Genomic DNA, 20,867 nt, shown 5'->3' with positions numbered 1-20,867 from the left:
ACGATTTTTGCAGGGAATGCTCGTCAAATGGCGGTCATTTTTCCGTCATTTCACTCTACATTTTCGAGTCATTTGACAATCAATTTTACTGCGGTTTTACCATTTATATAACCGCCATATAACGTGAATTTTACCTGCAGATTTACTCTACCTGGAGCAGCCATATGAATAAAATATGAACCAAAAAAATTGAATTTTCAATATTTATTATTTTCAATATTATTATATATGTACATGAAATTGGAACTTATATTAATCCAGTTCATATAAAACAGAAGAACTTTAATAATAAATAAACTCGCTTAATTGGTTTTTGTTTTCCAATTGAAATCTCTTCTAAGCGAGCAAAAAAATAATCACCCCTATTCTGCATTTCGATTACGTTCCCGTTCTACGCTCCGCTTTAATCGAAGTTTGTTATTCTGCATTACGACGGAATCGTAAAGAGAAATCAGCTGTTAGTACGGAATGTGTGAACAATGGAACAAAATAAATTAAAGAAAATTTGTAAAAAACACTGAAAAACGTTAATATTTTATTATCCAAGCCATTTTGTACAAAGAAAAGGAATAGAATATATTGCCGCCGAGTTATATTTTTTTGAGTGAAGAGCTTACATAATTGTAAGTGTGTTTTTGTTGTTCTTTTGTCCAATTCCCTGCCGTGGCCACCAAGTTTTGTTAAAACGGATTCCTGCACGAATATAGTTGACATTTTCTGAATTTTATGGATGCTAATTTCATTGCAGTGGCCTAAAATACTTTATGAAGATTTATTTATTCTTTCCGCAAGGATTGTTTACGTTTTCGCTTCAACTTCCTCTACTCCGGCAGCATGCTTTGGCATATAACTGGACCCAACAAACAGACAAATTATAGCTGTCTATTATAATGGAAGCAACAGCCTCGGCATTATTTGTGGAGTTGGAAAGCAACGCATACGAAAATGGCCAAGCGAGAATGGAAAGGCAAATATTGCGAGATTTGTGTAATCTATTTGAGAGGAGTGAATTGAAAGATATTTAACTTAAAAGTGGTAAAGTTTAATGACTTATTTTCTTATTTAGGTTCAAAAAAACGTTCGACTCAATAAGGATGCTTTCAAGTATGTGTTAAATACATTTGCGGGGCAAATACGTCCAAGGACTTCGACATCGACATGTTGTTTTTGACTTGGAAACATATAAAAAAAAATCATAATCAAACCTTTTACGTTTCTCAACAAGTTTTACTTATATTTTTGCTAAAATTCTGTTATAAATTAATAAAAAAATAAAAAGAAAATATTTTTCCGCCAACCAATTTTCAACTTAGAAAAACGGAACTACGATCGAAATGCAGAATACCAAAATCGCCAAATCGAAAAAATTCCAATCCAAGTCGAAATGCAGAATCGGGCTGAATATTGTTCTAAATCTAATCATTCAAGCAATAATTCTGCAACCCATAGCAGGAGTATTGATTGGTTTCAAATCTAATTCCGACAGCAATCGTATCACATCCCTTATTATATATGTACGTGATATTGCAACTTAAATTAATACAATTGATATAAAGAAAAGTAAGTACTTTAATAATAACATAAACTCTCTTAATTGGTTTTTGTTTTCCAATTGCAATATTTTCTAAGCGAGCAGAAAATAATTTTAAGCTTTAGAAAAAACTCCAATTATTTGAATAATCTACAACTTAAAGCTTAGTAGAAATTCAGATTAGGTTTACTCTTTTTTCAGATCAAGAATATTCAAAGGTGTCGCGGAATCCGATTGCTGTCATAATTGATGAACTTAAAAATGTACGACTTGTAATTAAGTCAGACTTATTATTGTTCTAAATCTAATTATTCAAACAATAATTCTACAACCCATAGCAGGAGTATTGATTGGTTTCAAATCTAATTCCGACAGCAATCGTATCACATCCCTTATTATATATGTACGTGATATTGCAACTTAAATTAATACTGTTGATATAAAGAAAAGTAAATACTTTAATAATAAATCAACTCTCTTAATTGATTTTTGTTTTCCAATTGAAATCATTTCCTGTGCATGCACATCGCTAACCTGTGTTGGCAAAAGATATGATTATACTGTCTTCGATAGATAGTCGGACGAGCCGCTACTCGGCGAAGTAGAGATGACCGTTGTGTCGGTGGCAGCTGTTACAACAGCAGTTTCTAACTTTACACCATCCGTACGGTGTGATGAAAGCTTCACTGCCTTTTCCAATTGCTTGGCGCCAGCAATTTTTGCTGTTTGTAACGCTTTAGCTGTAATGCAAATATATAGATGGGTTAAAGTGGTTTTCGTATGTTATTCAACAACTCACCCTATACCATCATCACAGCCTCCTCATCGATTTTGAATATGTGTACTGTTTCAGTATTCAGACCCAGTTCGTTTGGTGCAATATTTTCGATTTGATGAATATGTATACTATCCGTTAGGCAGACAATTAGGTGCAATCGATTCATTCATATACTGTGGGTATTTGAGCCGTAGACGCAATGGCAGATATTTTGATTCTTTTTAAAGTGTAACATTTGTAAACAGTTGGGTTTCTCTGCTGTCACCATCACCACTAGAGAGCTATTGAAGAAACGCTCGACCAAGATAATATGTGAGATTTACACGCATAGATTTCTTCCACCTTTTCACAGTTATTGATGGAGAAAATGCGAAAGCCATATTTACCATCCCATACCGAAATAGAACTGTAGAGGAAGAAACATTTTATAAAATTTAATAAAATCAAAAAATGATAGTTGTGCTAAAATGGGGTAACGTATTGTATGTTAAAGTATAGCGAAGTCTCAGCGGCTTTGTCCTGGTGAAAATTGAGTTTGAATAGGTTTTATTCTTCATTCTTAGAAACATGTACGAAGGTACCTGGTAAGATATTAAAAATCCTCAATGCTTTTTTTGCTATAACTTAAAAAACTCATATTCAAACTTCTGCTTAACTTCTACATATCAATAGCTACCTTTACCACCAGGAGTCACTATTGCTTCTACGCCTATGCTATTGTTTCCTACATCGATGAGCTTTGTAATAAAATAAACAGCTATCTCCCCAATCTCTCCAGTTTTGTCGCCTCGCGAAACCTGATATTGTCACCAACCAAATCATCGGTGACCTTATTTAAAACATGACCGCGCCAAATGTCGACCATATGGCATTACCCTACCGACTGTCTTACACCCTAAAATTTTGGGTGTGACTTTCGATCAGGATCTACATCTTGGAGAGCATGCACTAGCAATTGTAACGAAAATCGTCGTTGGTGTGAGGTCTTAGCCGATCTCCAGATCTGTAGAAAAGGAGCTTATTAGCTTAATGCTTAAGATGATGCGGGAATAACCAAGTAAGCTCCTTCCAACCTTTGATTCGGGGGATGGTATAATGGTATGAAGATGATAGCGTGCGACAACATCGCGAGCTTGCGATGGCTGGAGGAAGTGGTTCCAAAGTTAAGGTATGGATACCATGCGTGATGAAGTCGGAGGATACACTGCGACTTTTGCAGAATCAGAATCCGAACATACCGACACAGGATTCGAAGGTCCTTACTGTATCTCGGCCTATGGACGAAGGTTAGTTATACATCTTCCAAATAAACAAGCAGGCGGAGGATATATTGTACGCGCAGCTTGGAAAAATGTCCTTAGGTACAGGCAAAATGTATATGCGACTCAGGAAAAGAAGTCGCGGGTATTAAAGTCCTAACACGGTGGACGTCGAAAAGGACCTCAAAAGCCTAAGGGAAAAAAGACAGGTGGAGGTAGCCCACGTCACCCCGAATGTGTTAGAAGGGGACCAACAGCCAGATGGTGCTGTGAGTCGCACAGAGGAACACCCGGCACAACAGGTACAAGAGGCTGAAGGGGGCTTCGAACACTCTAAACCAAAAGGGCTAGAGGAGGACGACGACGTCACGATGAAGGTGCTGGAGGGGGACAAGCAGCCCATTGGTACTGCGAGTCATACAGATAAACCTCCAACACAGTAAAGTGGCGTCGAGCGAACTCCTCCTCCTAACGCGCTGATCCAGGAGCCGTGGCTTCCATCGGGAGGAAAGGGTTCTGGACTTAGCGCGCGCGGATTTGGCGTTTACTATGCGCAAACGGAAGGACGGGTGTGAGCTGTAGTAATGGTAAGGAAATAGCTGCATTCATATATGCTGCCTAATTACACTACTGAGGACCTCGTAGTGGTGGTGAAATCGCCGGGCCCAGATGGTACATGTCCGGCCATGCTACAAGTTTCAAGTAGGGCGGTCGTGGGATGGCTTAAAATAATATTCGATGGGTGCATAAACTGAATCATGTACCGCACTCTTGGAGAACTGCTCGTGTAGCTTTCCTACCAAAGGCGGGGAAGATCGGTCACGTGTATCCCAAAGATTATAGACCCATAATTTCTGCTCAAAACCTTTGAGAGGCTGATAGATGTGTACATAAAGTCCAACGTGGATGAAAAGCTGCTCTCCACAACACAACAAGCGTACACCAAAGGCAAGTCAGTAGACACCGCATTGCATAGGGTGGTAATAAGCATAGAAAAAGCCCTGGAATATAAGGAATATGCTCTAGAAGTCTTCTTAAGCATTGCCGGGGCTTTCTAAATGGGCGATTATTGATGGTCTTAATTACGTTAAAGTACATCCAGCCTTACCCAGATGGATCGACTGCATGTTAAACTGCAGTAAGATTACATCGCAATGGGGATTGTATGCGGCCACGAAATTAGTGGACAGGGGCACTCCGGGTGCTATCACCTCTGCTGTGGACGCTGGTCATTAACCAACTGCTTAGGGGATTCTACGAGGGACCAGAAAAACTTACGGTTTATGCAGATGACGTTGCATATGGTCTTGTTTACAAAGAGGTACAAGGCCCCTAATTGGACCAGGCCTAAGTTAGGAGGGGCGACCCTACGGGGAAACCTTGCACAAAATATCTAGGAATGATCCTAGACAGTAAGCTGTCATGGAAGCTCAACGTGTAGGAGAAGGTGAGGAAGGCTTAAACGGCACTTTATGCATGTAAAAGAATGCAAAAGAACCGGCATATACGATCAGAAGGAACTCGATGACGATGCCTTAAAATACCAACCAAAAGCAATAATTATCATTTCACTGACACAAATTTTATAGTTTTTTCTTCCGGAGTTGGACACAATCTTTTCATAATTTTGCTTAACAATTTAAGATTAGAAATTTTTTTCAATTTGTATTTTGACTTACCAGCAACAGCGAGTGTAGGTTTTACGTGAGTGCCTGTCTTCGAAGACCTAACCTCACGCATGTACCAAGTACACAGGTCAAAGCGGGTCTGACCAGCCCCCAAGGCTCGCTTACCTTGGTACCAATCGATAATGTGAGTGGACACATCATCACCTTGGTGGGGTTGGAGGCCTATCTAACACCTCTTCCATTCTATGGGTCATGGCACCCGGTTGCAATGCAACTCCACATTCGAGCTGACCAACTCTTACCGCATTCGGATATCAACCACAGCCACCACCAAAGGGGCCAACCGCAAATGAACAGAAACGGAGAAAGCTCCGCGGGCTATCTGTTCCCCGTGATACCACTTTAAAGTCTTGGTCTGACTTTCGCAGCCGAAGCCACTTCCGGTTGAGTATCCACCTACTCCGGACCGGCCGGAGCATATTTATTGGAGCTTCTCTCTACACAGTCTTGGATATGCATCCAGGCGTCTTCAATGCTACGTCCTTTCCTAAACCCAAACTGTCTATCCGACTGGTTACCCCCAACTAGCTCCTGAAGCCGCTCAACCATAACCCTCTCCATCACTTTTCCAAGCACTGGAAGAAGGCTGATACCTCGGTATGACCGAGGATCAGACCTTATTTTGTCGGGCGACTTCAAGAGAACGACAACCCTAGCAGCTTTCCACTCACGTGGGAAGTAACCCTCCCATATGCATTTATCATAAACGGCTTCCAAGTATTCCGGAATAAACTTCCACAAACACTTGCACATTTCTCCGTTTATTCCATCCAAACCCGGAGACCGTTTAGACCTAACCAGGCCAAATGCATAATCCAACTCTTCAACTTCTAGTGGAGGTACAGGTACGTCTTGTGCAAGGGGAGGTAAGAACCCTTCAATAAGCAGCTCTGAACATTCCCTCCATGTTGATATTGTTCGCTCGCCCACACGGAGGGAATTAACTTCGGTCTGGCGGCGACCCCTACAGATCTTGTAGACCTGTCCCCAGGGGTCGTTCGAATTTTCTGACACGAAGTTGCGCCATTGTTCCTCTTTCACCTCTACAACCATTCTCTTATATTCACGCGTTTCCACACTTAATTGACTTCTAAGCTGGGACAGACCATCGGAATCGATATGCCGGGCGCGTTGAAACCGACGTCTCAGGCGCCTGACAGATCTCCTCTTCTGGGTCAGTTCACGCGTCCACCACCTGACACAGCGAAAACGCTCCTTCTTCCACCTTTCAAATATGCTGTCATTGACCCGCCAGATACAGGCGTTCAAGAGGGCAATATGCTGATCTACTGGGAGTTCTGCAAATACATCGAGGGGTGTAGCAGTCACCTCCTTCTCGACGTATAACCCGTACAGAGTCCAATTTGCCCCGGCAGTACGCCATCCCATTACGGAAGGCGTACCAAGCATATCCGGGGTGGTACGGGGAGCAACCACAATCTCAATGAGATTATGGTCGCTTATCCCCTCACCCCCCCTTACTCTCCATCCGCAACTGAACGCTCTCGCTGCTGGCTCATTCATGAGAGTAACATCAATGTCACTCCTGCCCATGGGCCCATCGAATGTGTACCACCCACTCGGTTCGTTCACAACATGAACGTGAGAGGTGAGTACCCACTCGCCCAACGCCTCGCCCCGTCCATGACTAGCATATCCAGGAGAAGTCCTGCATATTTTGCTATGCCATATAGGGGATACGGCATTGGCATCCACACCAATGATAACTGGCGTGCTACTCCCAAGTAGTAGCACCGTATCGAGGTATCGGATGTATGGTTCCATGGGTTCTCCAAACTTACAATATATGCTTGCAAAGACGGCTCTCCCGAAGGAGCCCTCAATGATCACACATATTCCCCATTCAACAACAAGCATTCATAATTTGGCTCATTCACCACAAGCGCAGCATTGCCCCGAAGGTCACAAAAGGACCTAAACCCTCCAGGAAGCCCTCTCACCACACCATTGGTAGTGTAGGGTTCCTGGAGCAGGGCAATACTGCAACCCTCCTCAGCCATACGCGCCCCCAAGTCACACACAACGGAGTACGCTCCCTGACAATTGAGTTGAAGGACCAACCCCATTAAAGTCTGGCGAGTGCACGGGCAACAACGGCAGCATATGTTGGGCATTCCGCGGCAGGTCTGCCCCTGAATGCACAATTTCGGCAATGCACCCCATTAGGGCACTTTGCCTCAATATGCCCTTCCTGTCCGCACCTCCGACAGACGGCAGCCTTCAACCCACAGTCCCTCACCTGGTGGTCATAACTCAGGCAACGGAAGCAGCTGTAGGTTTGACTCTCCGGCCGAACCGGGAAGGAAAACCATTTGACATAGCAACGGCCCGCATCCAAGAGAGGGGACATTAACTTGTCCGGTCCCTCCAGGGTGACGGTCACCGTTGCTCCCTCGACGTCTGCCTTCCAAGGTCGACTGATCAGCCTAACCTCTGACTTCTGACACTCAGGGTCAACCTTCGTGAGGTTCAGACGAAAGACCTCCTCCATGAATTCATCAGGGGAGATTTGCGCGTAAACCCCCCGAATGTCCACCCTAGTGCCTTGCTTCCGGTTTTCGCACACTTCTAAACCCACCTCGGAAAACTTCTTATTTGCGAGGACTTTATCCCGCTCCTCCTTGGAGGGTAGGCGAATAACTACCCCCCCGACCGCACAGGTCTCACTTGGTGCACGCGTACACCAAGTGTCGGCCCAACCTCCTTATTAATCTTCTCCACTATCTCTTTTGCAGAGACCCCGGGTTTGCCGCCCTTGACGACCGCCGACCAGGTGTGGAGCGGCTTTGGGACAGCGGGCGAAGGTACGATGGCAGCCGGGACCGTCGTGCCCGGAGGCGGCATCACCAAACGATCTGCGGCGGTAGATCCACCGCTGCGTGGGGATGCACCCCCAGCATGACGCCCCGTAGTGACATCGCCTCGATTTGTCCGCGGAGTCGGGCATTCTCGGCTATAGCCGTCATTAGGAGGGCCTCATACTCTGAGGAAACCTCCATCAGCCTCTCAGCAGACTTGAGGTCTGCACCTGCCAAAGACCACCTTACTAAAGCTAGCGGTGATCCTCTTTAGGGCAACAACCCAGGAGCTGTCCACTCCAGAGGTAGCTTTCGAAGCACTAGCGCTCCCGCCAGCTGCAGGGGATCCCCCACTGGCAGCCTTACCTCCAGCGGACTGACCGCCGGAAAGCTCGGTGCCAGCGGGTGGTCCGCAGCTGTCAACAGCGCCAGCGCCCTTCTCCCCCGAATTCTCCACAGATTTCTTCCCACTTACTTCCCCCCCTACAGACTTCACCGGCTCGTTTGCGTCATTGCCCGCACTTTTACTACCGTCGATTGCATCCTCAACGTCAGCAGCAGTCTTTGGCACGCCATCGGCTGCTCTACCTTCGGTTGAGGAGCCAGCGACAGTAGTCACCACGGACTCAGCAGCGAATCCGGCACCCCCCACTACATCCGATTTGTCCCAGCTTAAGGGACATACCCCGGATTCCGGCAGACTGGGTAATTCCGCGTCGTCGTCGGATTTCGGGAGAATACTCTCCTCATCTTCTGACTTCGCGGACTTACTCGGCCCGCCCTTACCCATCTGCACAGCAATTTTCGAGGTGGTCGCCTTCCCGGACGCCACCGGTATCCCCGACTTACCCGCCTTTTTTTCTGCTTTTCGACCTCCAGTTTGCACAGCGGTAGGCCTACCTGTGTTCACCTTCAAAAATTGTCGCGCACTAACACCTTTGTCCTCTCCCGAGGTCGACCCATCAGCGGCCGCAGAAGAACGACCTCCGACGGAACGCGGCCCCGGGCGCTTCCTTGCACCGCCCCCCATTTCCCCAAAGCACCTGTCGCCAGAGACAAACTTGGTCACACTTACACGACACGGATGTGGAAGTAATCACCAGGAGAAGACCGATGCCCACTGGGCGAATGTAGGCTGTCCTAAATTAGAGGGCTATAACCACTCAGAACCAGTGGTCAGCAGCAGTAGCAGGCTAACCCGTCAGCTATAGCAAAAGCGCGGTGACGTAGCTCGTACGCTGTTTGTCAGCAAAGTGCTGACGTGGTCACTACCACCGCCCCGACGGACGGAACACTGTTCCCCGTATCGGGGACGAGTCGACCGGCACGAAGCTACGCCGAGCTGAACGGGCAGACTATAAACGCTACAGCTGATACTGCCACTAATTCGAGTATGGGTTTATGCCCCCTTACGCAGGCTGTCCACAATTGCTCACTGAGCAAGTAGTCCAACACTGGTCCCAAGCGGAAAAGTGTGTAGTCACACACAAGTTTTCACCTGGGTACTCACTCACAGCCGATTGAATGCGCGCACACACACAAGTATACCTCCACGTGCAAGCACTTTGAGGTTAGGGCGAAAATTGGTAACAACCAAAACACACGCACAAAAATTAGGGCCTGCCGGAGATTGACCTTCGACTGACCGCTAACTTGGGGCTCCAAATGTCCAATGCTTTCAATAAATCACACAAACAAAGGTTTTTACGCCCCTTTGTTTTGCTACAAAACACACTAAGCACACTCTTTAGGTACACACTGAATTTATTACAACGACTGTCCGCGACTTCAAAACACAACCGTTCGCAACAAAATCCACACTCAGAGTGAGACTTACCAGCAACAACAGAATCATGTTTAATTGTACGCCGCACAATCATTATAGCATCATGTAACGAAGCTCAGTTTCTTTCAAAAATTGTTCGGCACCGCCACGTAAAATCAATGTATATGTTCTAGCATTAACGCAACCTTTAAATAATTATAAACTATAAAAATGAAGTTAATGTCAAACCCACTATCAAACCTTGGAAAATGTTGAAATGTTCACCACCAACTTGACGTTCTTCAAAGTAATCACATTGACCCAAAACACTTGAATTAATATCATTAGCTGTAGTCATAACAGCTCCACCACAAGCTTTCATTGTACGTTTCAAATCTTCTTCTGGTACACTAACAGAACATTTCACGATCTGCAAAATACTGTGTACCAACATCACCAATTGGTAGTTTAGAAAACACAACATTGGCGCCTTACTTACCTATTTTATTGTACAGGAGACGCCATTCAGCATTAACAATTTTCTGATACTCTTGGACATTGGAGGACATTGCTGTGGCAGAGCATTTTTCCAATAAAGCACTTTGTTGTTCCTGTGATTGGCGCTTCCACATGTACAGCCATGTCATATTTTGGTCATGCATAATTATAATGCTTTACGTATAGCTTTAATGATGATACGTGCATGCACGCCTTCCTCAACATATGGTTTAACTTGTTTTAAGATTTCACCTGCTTAAAGTACTACTGAAGTGGTGCCATCGCCGACCTGATAAGAGAAACATTTTTATTCTACACATTCTAATATAACAAAAAACTTACCTCAGCATTTTGAAATTTGGCGATGTCTACTAGAGTTTTACGGCTGGATTCACAATATCCAATAGTTTTATAATGGTTGCCAGTTCATTTGAAATTGTGGCCTTACCACTGGAATCAACAATATGCTTGTCCATACTACGTGAACCCAATTGAATGCGAGGCATTGATGTGGATATGAGTTGAGGTTTACCATGAGAGCTATCGATACCCAAGCATTTTTTACACAAATACTCATGTACCCAATACAAGTTCAGGACGTTCATATTTATCGACACGCTGTCCGGTATGGCCCAAATGTTGGAAATATGCAGTTGGCACTGTTGAGAAAAAATATGGATCAGTGAACACAAGTAAAAGTGAAAGATTTTTTTTACCATCTCTTGTTACTTTACACATTAGACATTGGAAACGACAACCAGCATCTACAAGTTGCTATTGAGCCTTGCAACGATTAGATCTAATAGCACCCAATTCACCAAAATTTACAATGGGTGGCTCATATTCACCCTCAACCGTTCGTGCCATTGGTCAGGCGGTAAGTGTAATGGACAAAGCTGTTGTTTTTAATAAATCAGCTGTTGCATGTAGGCAATACAAAGACGACCTGCAAAGAAGGAAGATCAATGTAATTGCCAAACAAAACATTAATTTCGATTATCGATACCTAACGTAACGTGGCGAGGAGTTACCCTGATCTTCTACCACATATTTTTTGGTCACCAATGGTGGTAATAAACCCTGTTCATTAGTAATAAAAGCACCACCAGCCCTATTTTGATTTTCAATGATAACGCTTATCGGATTTGGCATCTGATCGGGATCTAAACAGCGTTGGGCTTGATCATACTGTTGCGGCTGTTGATATTTACCAGTAACAGGTGCAGGTGGTTGCTAAAGAAAATAACACAAAAATAATCATCAGCAAATTTGTAAATTATTAGTTGTATTAGCATACATTATAACCAAGACGTCCGGACGTGTCCGGGTATGGGGGTTGACACGGCTTGGGTGGTTGACTGAGCATTGGCGTCTGTCCAGGTTGTGTTGGTGGCATCATAAAATCCATCAATTACAAGTGCCAAGAATATATCCGCGGCATACCTGCCGACCAAAATGATTCAAGGGGTTGTGATTGCCAACCTCACCTACCCGTGGCGAATCCTGTACCTAACAATTTGGTGTGAACAATTGGTGCCAGTTAACCCTCTGAAATAATCGGCGCAATTGTACGCCATTGTGTTGGCATTAATTAGGCAAAATGCAAAAACTTTTCATCCTCCTCGCGTGACCATTCTGTCTTCTTTAAGCTAGGATCAAGCCATTCGTACCAGCGTGCCTTACATTGCTTGGCAGATTTGCGATGCAGCAGTGATACAATACGTGACCACTGGTTTTTGCCATATTTCATTACAGCTACTTTGAGGATTTCATCCTGAAAGTTATCAATTTAGTTAATAAACGGCCAAGAGTAACCAGTCACGTCAAATGCTTACCTCAGTGTTTCTCCACACACCACCTTTTATCATTATTCGCGGCATGGTGCTATATAATTGTGAATTCTTTCGATGAGCACAAAAATCAAATCAAAAATTTTTGTCGAAATAAACAGCAAAAATCTTTGTATATTAAAGACTTTGTGAAAATTTTAGAATAACACCCCCGAGTTCGGGGTAAAACTTGGTATCAAATGAAAGAGGGAGTTCTCCCGATCACAAATATATATATTTTAAAGTGCGCAAACTTATAATTTAAAAGTTATTTGTTGTTAAAGTTTGCAAATTTAACAAATTTCTATAGAACTTTAAATTACAATTTACACATCTTTCAAAACCTTAATCCACATACATATCTATATAAATTGGCAACGATAAACTTAAATTGCATTTTAGTATATTTCACATTTCATTTTTGCATTGTTTTCACTTATTATAAATGTTTTTATTAAATCAATCGCGCTTTTGTAGCAACATGCACATATATATAAGTATATATATACATATATTTTATTGATGACATTACAAAGCTGTGCTGCCACATATATATACGTATCCACATATAAAATTTGTATAGAAATTTGCAAACTTTAACACCAAATTACTTTTAAATTATAAGTTTGCGAGCTTTAAAATATATATATATATGTGATCTGGAGAACTCCCTGTTAATTTTAAATATTTCCGGAGATATTCCATTTAAAACTCTCACAATTGAAAAAATTTTCGACCACCAAATGTTTTGCTGTCTCTGCTGAATTAGAAATGGAGAATTTTTTTGCACGCAAAAATTACGTATTTTGCTATCCCTATAACAATAATAGGTGCGAGAGAGCACGATACATTGTGGGAAAGCTAAATTTGTCAACATGCTATTTCATTTGAAGAATTTTTCATTCCAAATCGTCACCCCTGTCAAAAATTCGTGTGTTTGTGTGCGTTTTTGGTCACACGATTTTTGCAGGGAGTTTACAAAAACAAAGTACATGGAATTTTTATTTATGTTTCTAGGTATGTCATCATGCTTCCACCTTGTATCGTTCCGCCATGTCCAAAATATTGAAACATTTTGAAGCGCGAATTGGAATTATAATTTTATCGCCACTAATTTACCAACATGGATAAAAGCGAGTACGAAATACAACATTTTGGCTTTTCTGTTGAACAATTTTCGTTGGAGAGTAAGTTATGAAATTTAAATAAATACAAACACGGTAAAGCAAACAAACTTTCTTTGGTTAGGGCGGCATTATTTAAATAAAATATTGTCGCTAACGCTACAATCAATGGTGGAAAAGTTATCAATGGATCACAGCGAAACAAAGGAATTGCTGTCTCAAAAAAAGGAAGTTGTAAAGGAAGAAATGTTCAAAGCCATGGATAGGCATTTGAATGATTTGGAGGAAATGGATCGAAAAAATTTTTGCATACCAGAGTATGTGCTTTTGGCAACAGATACAAGTCTCAGTAAACAATATAGCGAAGCCGATGAAAATCAGGCTGATGTAAATATAGAACAACTGAAAAGGCAATTTCTAGAGGTATGTGGTGCACCTGATTGCTTATTTTATATAGTTCTCTTTACTATTCGATAATTTTTTTCTTTATATAGAATAATTTTATGATAGCATCATTAGAAAAGGAAAACGAAAAATATGAGCAAATACATGATGAAATTGAAAAGGAAGACGAAGTTATAAAGAAAGTTCAAGAAGTAATAAATACTGTAAATACACAATGGGAAAAGGCCAAACAATTAGTGAAGGAAACCAAAAATATGGACTTTTAAGTTAAGGTAGGTTTTAAGGACGTGGCTATTTGCACTTAACCGATAGGGTCCCGCACATAAACGGTGATAATTACTTGAAGCATCCACACGATTCAAAACATCTGGAGATTTCCTCAGCATATACCGCTTCCTTTCTCCAGACCAGGAAGTGTCTGTCAAATTACATCATGTGCAAATAGGCACCTCCAGGAATTTATTGGGAGTTTATTGTATAAATCCATATATGTATATGTTTTGTTTTAAGTTTTATGGTACACTAGATTGAGTGCAACAAAATCATTGTGTTGTTAATAAACTACAGTAGATAATATATAATCGAGATAGTAAAGCGCGATTGCTTTCAAAGTAAAGCAAATGCTTCTAAATATCTTCATAGTACGCATTATTCCAAAGCTTGGAGATAAACTTCTATATCTATTTTAAAGCAACCAATATACTTCCAGCGGCCGCCGAAGTGTGATGGTACCGTGCTCCGCCTATTACACCGAAGTTCCTGGGGTCACGACCCGCGTAAGGCAACATAAAGATTTTAGAAACAAGGTTTTTCGATTAGAAGAAAATAATTCTAAACGGGGACGCCAATCGGCAGTGTTTTACAAGTACACCGAGTATATTTCTGCCCAGAAAAGCTCTCAGCGAGAAATCATCTGCCTTGCAGACGCCGTTCGGAGTCGGCATAGAACAACTAGGTCCCGTTCCGTGAAATTTGTAGGAAAAATTAAAAAGAGCACCCCGTAAATTGAAAGAGAAGCTAGGCCTTAAAGCTCTTTGGAGGTTATGGTGCCTTACATTTATTTACTAACTGAAGCCTACTTGAAATTCTACAAATTTATTGATATCTTTCTCCCTGCTACTTTACTACTTCGAGAAGCTTCGTCTAGCAAAACAGTACTTAAAGCGCTCCCCCCAAGTGAACAAGGCCTGTTAAATTGAGAAACGAACGACTCAACCGTATTTAAATAGGATTGACCGGGATTCAAGGTCGTTTTAATTGCAATAAATTGCTTTAGAGCTTCACAGCTTCTCTAATTTCAACCTTTTATCCATTTTTGTGGGGCTATGGAATCAACTTAGAATGAAAAACCAAAACCCGTATAATGTTGTTGTATTAACAGTGCTTCGCCCCATTCAATGGGCACGATCACTCACAAATTGGCATCAAAATCCTCTAACGGGAGTCCAAGGAAACTGGCTTTTTCAACAGGGATCGCAAAGGGAGATGGGTGTTAGAGGAGTAGGTTCCACATTACAATTGAAAAGATGGTTGCTGTCATGTGGGGACACATCACATGCAGGACATACATTACGTATGTCGGTGTTGATTCTGGACAAGTAAGAGTTTAACCTGTTACAGTATCCAGAATGTAGTTTGCCAGGGTGACTCGTGTTTCCCTTGGTAGTGTGCTTTCTTCTTCTGAAAGGGGGGGATATTGCATATTAATAACGGGGTTCACCGTTCGCGTTCTGACAAAGGGGTTACCGATTTTGTGTGGATTTGGCTAAGGGCCTGCTTATGCTAACCTGGATCAAATGGATGTGTTGGCAGGTGCCGGATCTCGGCATAATGCTTTAGGAGATGTTCCCTTAATCCCCGTTCAGGCGGTGCTAAATCAAGTAGTTGTTTGCTAAGATGTCATGGTTTGTAACAATTACGCAATAACTACTTGTTCAGCATTCCGTTATGCTCTTTGTCCTCACCAAGCAGATGGTGTTCGGGGATCATAAGGAGACATCCGGTGGCAGCATTTTGACAGGTCTGTAGCCTTTTCCAATGGGTGACTGGTAACGCGTAGCTCATGTGGTTAGCAACTTTTCTTTATCTTTTCCCATGTACTGCCGGCAAGCAACTTGGGGATTTTGTTGTGACTTTGTACTTTAGAAACAATCTCGGTGGCATGAGCCTTGAAGGTTAGAGTATTATGGAACGTTACCCCTAAGATCTTTGGGTGACTGACAGTCGGTAGTGTGACACCATAGACGCGTATGTCAAATATTTGGCAAGCAGGAAGGCAGGTGTGAATCTTCTATGTCATGGAGTAGCGTGCCGTGGTTGACTGTGTCAAAAGCTTCTGACGGGTCAAGTGCCACGAGCACCGTCCTATGATGGGGTTTTTGCTGATTTAATCCGAGTGTTAATGGCATTGAGCGCGGTGGAGGTGCTGTGCATTTTACGGAGGCCATGTTGGTGCGTGGCTAGGCGAAGAACTGCCGTGAAATGAGGGAGCAGAACTGTTTCCAATGTCTTAGCTACTGGCGAAAGGAGTGATATCGGTCGATAAGGCTCGCCTTCGTTAGCTGGTTTACCATGGTTTACTTGTGGAATTATCCTTGCCATTTTCCATCCTTCGGGAATAACGAAGGATTCCAGTCACAGGTTTAAAACATGTGTGAAGTATTTTATTCCCTCATCGCCAATGTGTTTAAGCATTGGCAAGGCTATTCCGTCGGGGCATATCGACTTGGACGGCCTGGCCTTACGGATGGCTGCTTCAACCTCTGTGGGGAAGATGGTAATGGGTGTGACGTCGTGTTTATGTTTATGGGCTCGTCTCTTAGCACGACGTCTGGCTTTGTCTACAGAAGAATGCATTATAAATAGTCGGCAAAAGCCGCTCGCGCATTTCTTCATATCAGATAAAGTTTTATCACCGAAGGCTATAGACATTGTGTTTGGTAGGATTAGACAAGGATTTGACGGTTGGCCACAATTTACCAACACCCGCAGATATTGGAGTTCTTTAGATGTTCCTCCCATTTGGTATGTTTATGTTCATTTACCAGCCGCATGATATCCAAATTAAGACTATATAATAAGGGGGTCTCTAGGGTTGAAGTGTCTCGCAAGGTCACGTTCTCTTGCTAAATTTGCAGCTTCGGCCGGGATATGCCCAATTACACCGGGTACCCCAATGCTTACCCAAGGACGTCCAGTCCCAGGGCCACAGCAGCAGTTGCGTCCTAGCCTTTCACAACCCAGGCGTAGTCGCCCATCTCTTACTCCTAGAGTGACGACGTCTCCCCCGTTGCACTTCAGAATTCTGCTGTTAAACTGTAATGGATTAACTGAGAAGATCACGGAGATAGTCGATTTCATGAAGCGGCACAACATCCGCATCGCCGCGATTCAAGAGACTAAACTCACAGCAGGATCTGCTCTGCAGACCTGTTCGGGGTATAATGTCCACAGAAAAGACCGTGAGAGCGGAAATGGAGGCGGCCTCGCGTTTATCTTACACCACTCAGTGCAATATCATTTATTTAATCCCGACATCGGCCGCAGGGACAGTGCCTTAGAATGTCACGGCTTATCTGTCCGGTCAGGCGATGCAAACCTTGAAATCATCAACATCTACATCCCTCCTGCCACCTGTTGCCCCAGTGGATACCGCCCTAAAATCAGCGCCTTACTCACTGGCAATAATCGCATTATTTTAGGCGACTTCAATGCCCATCACGATCTATGGCATTCAAACTTGCAGTCAGACAGTAGGGGTGAGATGTTGGCGGATCAAATAGAAGAAACGACGTTCTGCACAATAAACGGAGATGCCCCCAGACGTATGGTAGGAAGCTGTCACAGTTCGCCGGATATATCTATAGTGAGCGCAGGACTCGTAAACTGCATCAACTGGCAGCCGATGGTAACATTGGCATCCGACCACCTGCCTATACTTATTTCGCTCGAGCGTACCGCCGACTTCATTGTCACAGAAAAACGCACTTTCATAAACTTTAAAAAACGAAAGTGGGACGAATACAAATCCTTTACAGACAACCGCTTTGCTGCCCTCCCAATCCCGACTGATGCTCGCCAAGGGGGGCGTGATTTCTGCAAGGTCATTGAATCCGCCTCGGCTCGCTTCACTCCCGCCGGTAGAATTCCCGAACTTCGGCCTCACTTTCCGGCGGAGGCCGCAAATTTAGCGAGAGAACGTGACCTTATAAGACAGCTTGATCCCGGCGACCCCAAAATAAGGGATATAAACCAATGCAACACATTGCTTGTGGATGAACACAAGCGGGCGAAATGGGAGGAGCACCTAAGCGGTTGTAACCTCCCGCCTTTGGCGATAAAGTGCTGTCGGATGCGAAAAAATGCGCGAGCGCTTTCTGCCGACAATATATAATGCATTCTACGGTCGACAAAGATAGACGGAGGGCCAACAGACACGCACATAAGCATAAATTCAGCGCGCCACCGATTACCATCACCGCCAAAGAGGTTGAGGATGCCATCGGTCATGCGAAACCAAACAAAGCAGTGGGCCCAGACGGCATAGCCATGCCGATGCTTAAAAGCCTAGGGAAAGAGGGTTTTAAATATTTAGTGCATGTCTTCAACCTGTCTTTTTCTACCTTTGTCATTCCCGAAAAATGGCCAAGGTGGTCTCGCTACTAAAGCCTGGGAAACCAGCTAACAGGAGAGTCATATCGCCCGATATCTCTCCTATCGCCAGTAGCCAAGACGCTTGAAGCCATTTTGCTCCCCTACTTCAAAGCAAATTTGCAGCTAGCCTGTCATCAGCATGGCTTTGGAAAAGTCCATAGTACCACCACCGCGCTAAATGTCATTAGCACCCAGATAAATTGTGGTTTAAATCAGAAACCCCACCATAGAACAGTACTCGTTGCGCTAGACCTATCAAAAGCTTTTGATACGGTCAACCATGGCACGCTACTGCAAGACTTGGAAGGGTCTACCCTTCCCCCCTGTCTTAAAAGGTGGACTACAAATTATCTGGGTAGTCGGCAGGCATCGGTGCAATTCATAAACGAAACATCAAAGCCAAGAAGAATTAAACAAGGGGTGTTACAGGGTGGTGTCCTATCTCCACTTTTGTTTAATTTCTACATATCAAAACTACCTTCTCCACCGGAAGGAGTTACTATCGTTTCTTACGCCGATGACTGCTTAATAATGGCAACAGAATAAACGGCTACCTCCCTGATCTCTCTAGTTTTTTCGCCTCGCGAAACCTAGCATTATCACCGACTAAATCAACCGCGACCTTATTTACAACTTGGACGTCCCAAATGTCGACCATTTTGAACATCCACGACGATGGCACTACGCTACCGACTGTCCTACATCAGGATCTACATTTTGGTGAGCATGCAGCCGCAATTGTACCGAAAATCCAAAGCCGTAATAAAATCCTCAAATCTCTTGTTGGCAGTACTTGGGGGAAAAGATAAAGAAACGCTCATTACTACTTACAAAGCAATTGGCCAGCCGATTGCATGCTACGTGTCCCCTATAGGGTCGCCAAGCCTTAAAACTACTCACTGGAAGAAGCTACAGGCCTGCCAAAATACTGCTCTCAGAATCGCAACGGGATGTTTTCTTATGTCCCCAGAACACCATCTTCATAATGAGGCGCGAATACTCCCCATCAGGGAGAGTAATTAGATGCTAACCAAACAGTTCCTGTTGAATACCCAGAAACCTGGGCATCCCAACAGAGTAGAGCATCCCAAGCAGAGAGAAGGAGTCATCTCCGTAAGCAATATGGGGAAATACGGCACCTGAGAACTCAGCCGTATGAAGCCAAAAAACACAAGCAGGTCCTCAGTGAACTCCACAAACAGGCGTCGAACCTTTATGCCGGGAATTGCCCGGTGAATCCAGTACTCAAAGAACAGTACCCAAAACTTGCGGAAGAGGAACGCACACTACCCAGGGAAACACGAGTCACTCTAGCTCAACTTCGATTTGGATACTGTAACAGGTTAAACTCTTACCTATCCAGAATCAGCCCCGACATACAAAATGTATACCCCGCTTGCAATGTGTCGCCACATGACACCAACCATCTCTTTAATTGTAATGTGGAACCAACGCCTCTAACACCCCTCTCATTATGGTCTACCCCTGTTGAAACAGCAAGTTTCCTTGGATTCCCGTTAGAGGATATTGATGACAATTTGTGATCGGCCGCACCTATTGGATGGGGCGAAGCACTGCTACAACAACAACAACATGACCTTGCGGAACGCACGCTCGCCCTGCCGAACGTCGGTCAAAACGGGAAGAGCAGCAAAGGATTGGTTTGTAAAGGATGTGTAATCTTCCCAATTGGCTTTTTTTAAATTAATTAAAGTCCGCTTTTCAGAGGTGATAAAATTGGCAGCTCGCTCAATTGAAAGGAGTATGGGCAGGTGATCAGAAGCTAACGTAAGGATCGGTTGCCACTCAACGCAGTTTATGAGCCCTGTACTGACGATTGAGATGTCAGGCGAGCTGTGGCAATTACCTGCAATTCTGGTGGGGGCATCGTCGTTTATCGTGCAGAAAGTCGTATTATCTGTTTGCTCTGCTAGCTGCCTGCCACTACTGTCGACTGGAAAGCTAGAATGCCAGAGATCGTGGTGAGGGTTGAAATCGCCAAGGATAAGACGGTTTTCGCTACAGAGTAGCGTACTGATATCAGGGCGACAGCCACTTGGACAGCAGGTGGCAGGGGGAATATAGATGTAAATTATTACTAGGCCAACATCACCTAACCTGATGGTTATGCCTCGACTTTCTAAGGTATTATCCCTGCGGCTAATGTCAGGTTGAAATGGACTATTTTGCACGGTGTGATGAGTGATCAAGGCAAGGCCACCACCATTTCCCCTTGTGCGATCTTGCCTATGAATGTTGTAGCCATCGCAAGTTCGGAGGTCCGATCTGGCAGTTAGCTTTGTTTCTTGAATTGCGGCTATTCGGATATAATTTTTATTCATGTAGTCAACTATCTCTGCGATCCTGCCAGTTAAACCGTTACAATTAAGTTGCAGAAGAATATAGGCGGAGGGACAGTTTGGAAGAAAGGATCCTCCTCTATCCCACGCTTATGTAGATATTCCTTGAAGCCGCCGTGCCCGCTCAATATCTGTGTGAGGTGGTAATTTAGTTCGCC

General features: G+C 43.7%; 2 protein-coding genes across 10 annotated transcripts in view; one reads left to right on the top strand and one right to left on the bottom strand.

Annotated features, from left to right (window-relative positions):
* Window positions 1–189: 189 nt before the first annotated feature.
* On the bottom strand, window positions 190–12,926 carry LOC137250379 (protein transport protein Sec24D-like). 9 transcript variants are annotated; one of them, XM_067783047.1, is made up of 10 exons: window positions 12,174–12,850; window positions 11,636–12,112; window positions 11,345–11,571; window positions 11,055–11,284; window positions 10,681–10,997; window positions 10,340–10,627; window positions 10,102–10,280; window positions 9,913–10,046; window positions 2,331–2,651; window positions 190–2,271 (listed from the first exon to the last, which is right to left on the bottom strand). In XM_067783047.1, exons 2-4 carry the CDS (start codon window positions 11,744–11,746, stop codon window positions 11,209–11,211), a joined length of 414 nt encoding a protein of 137 aa, XP_067639148.1. In that variant the 5' UTR covers window positions 11,747–12,112; window positions 12,174–12,850; the 3' UTR covers window positions 190–2,271; window positions 2,331–2,651; window positions 9,913–10,046; window positions 10,102–10,280; window positions 10,340–10,627; window positions 10,681–10,997; window positions 11,055–11,208. The 9 variants fall into 9 exon arrangements, with proteins under 9 accessions (XP_067639148.1, XP_067639149.1, XP_067639147.1 ...); XM_067783048.1 differs by having other exon boundaries at window positions 2,331–2,482; XM_067783046.1 differs by lacking the exon at window positions 190–2,271 and adding an exon at window positions 12,908–12,926 and having other exon boundaries at window positions 2,641–2,715; window positions 12,174–12,239.
* A 270-nt stretch (window positions 12,927–13,196) lies between these two features.
* The window catches only part of Tspo (Translocator protein), a 104,421-nt gene continuing 96,750 nt past the window's right edge, over window positions 13,197–20,867 (top strand). The window contains exons 1-3 of the mRNA XM_067783039.1: window positions 13,197–13,354; window positions 13,416–13,714; window positions 13,786–13,968. Of these exons, the coding sequence (XP_067639140.1) occupies window positions 13,291–13,354; window positions 13,416–13,714; window positions 13,786–13,962 (540 nt within the window). The 5' untranslated portion in view covers window positions 13,197–13,290 and the 3' untranslated portion in view covers window positions 13,963–13,968. The remainder of the gene's footprint in view (window positions 13,355–13,415; window positions 13,715–13,785; window positions 13,969–20,867) is intronic.

This window comes from Eurosta solidaginis, chromosome 4, assembly GCF_040869045.1.
Source record: "Eurosta solidaginis isolate ZX-2024a chromosome 4, ASM4086904v1, whole genome shotgun sequence".
NCBI lineage: Eukaryota > Metazoa > Arthropoda > Insecta > Diptera > Tephritidae > Eurosta > Eurosta solidaginis.
Note: the sequence above shows the minus strand (reverse complement) of the source record. Positions and strands in the feature narration are given on the sequence as shown.

Coding starts and splice junctions, on each gene's coding strand:
- LOC137250379 (XM_067783046.1), bottom strand. CDS start 11,746: ATGGATTTTATGATGCCACCAACACAACCTGGACAGACGCCAATGCTC. Junction 11,572..11,635: donor CCGGACGTCTTGGTTATAAT/GTATGCTAATAC, acceptor TATTTTCTTTAG/CAACCACCTGCACCTGTTAC. Junction 11,285..11,344: donor TCCTCGCCACGTTACGTTAG/GTATCGATAATC, acceptor CCTTCTTTGCAG/GTCGTCTTTGTATTGCCTAC.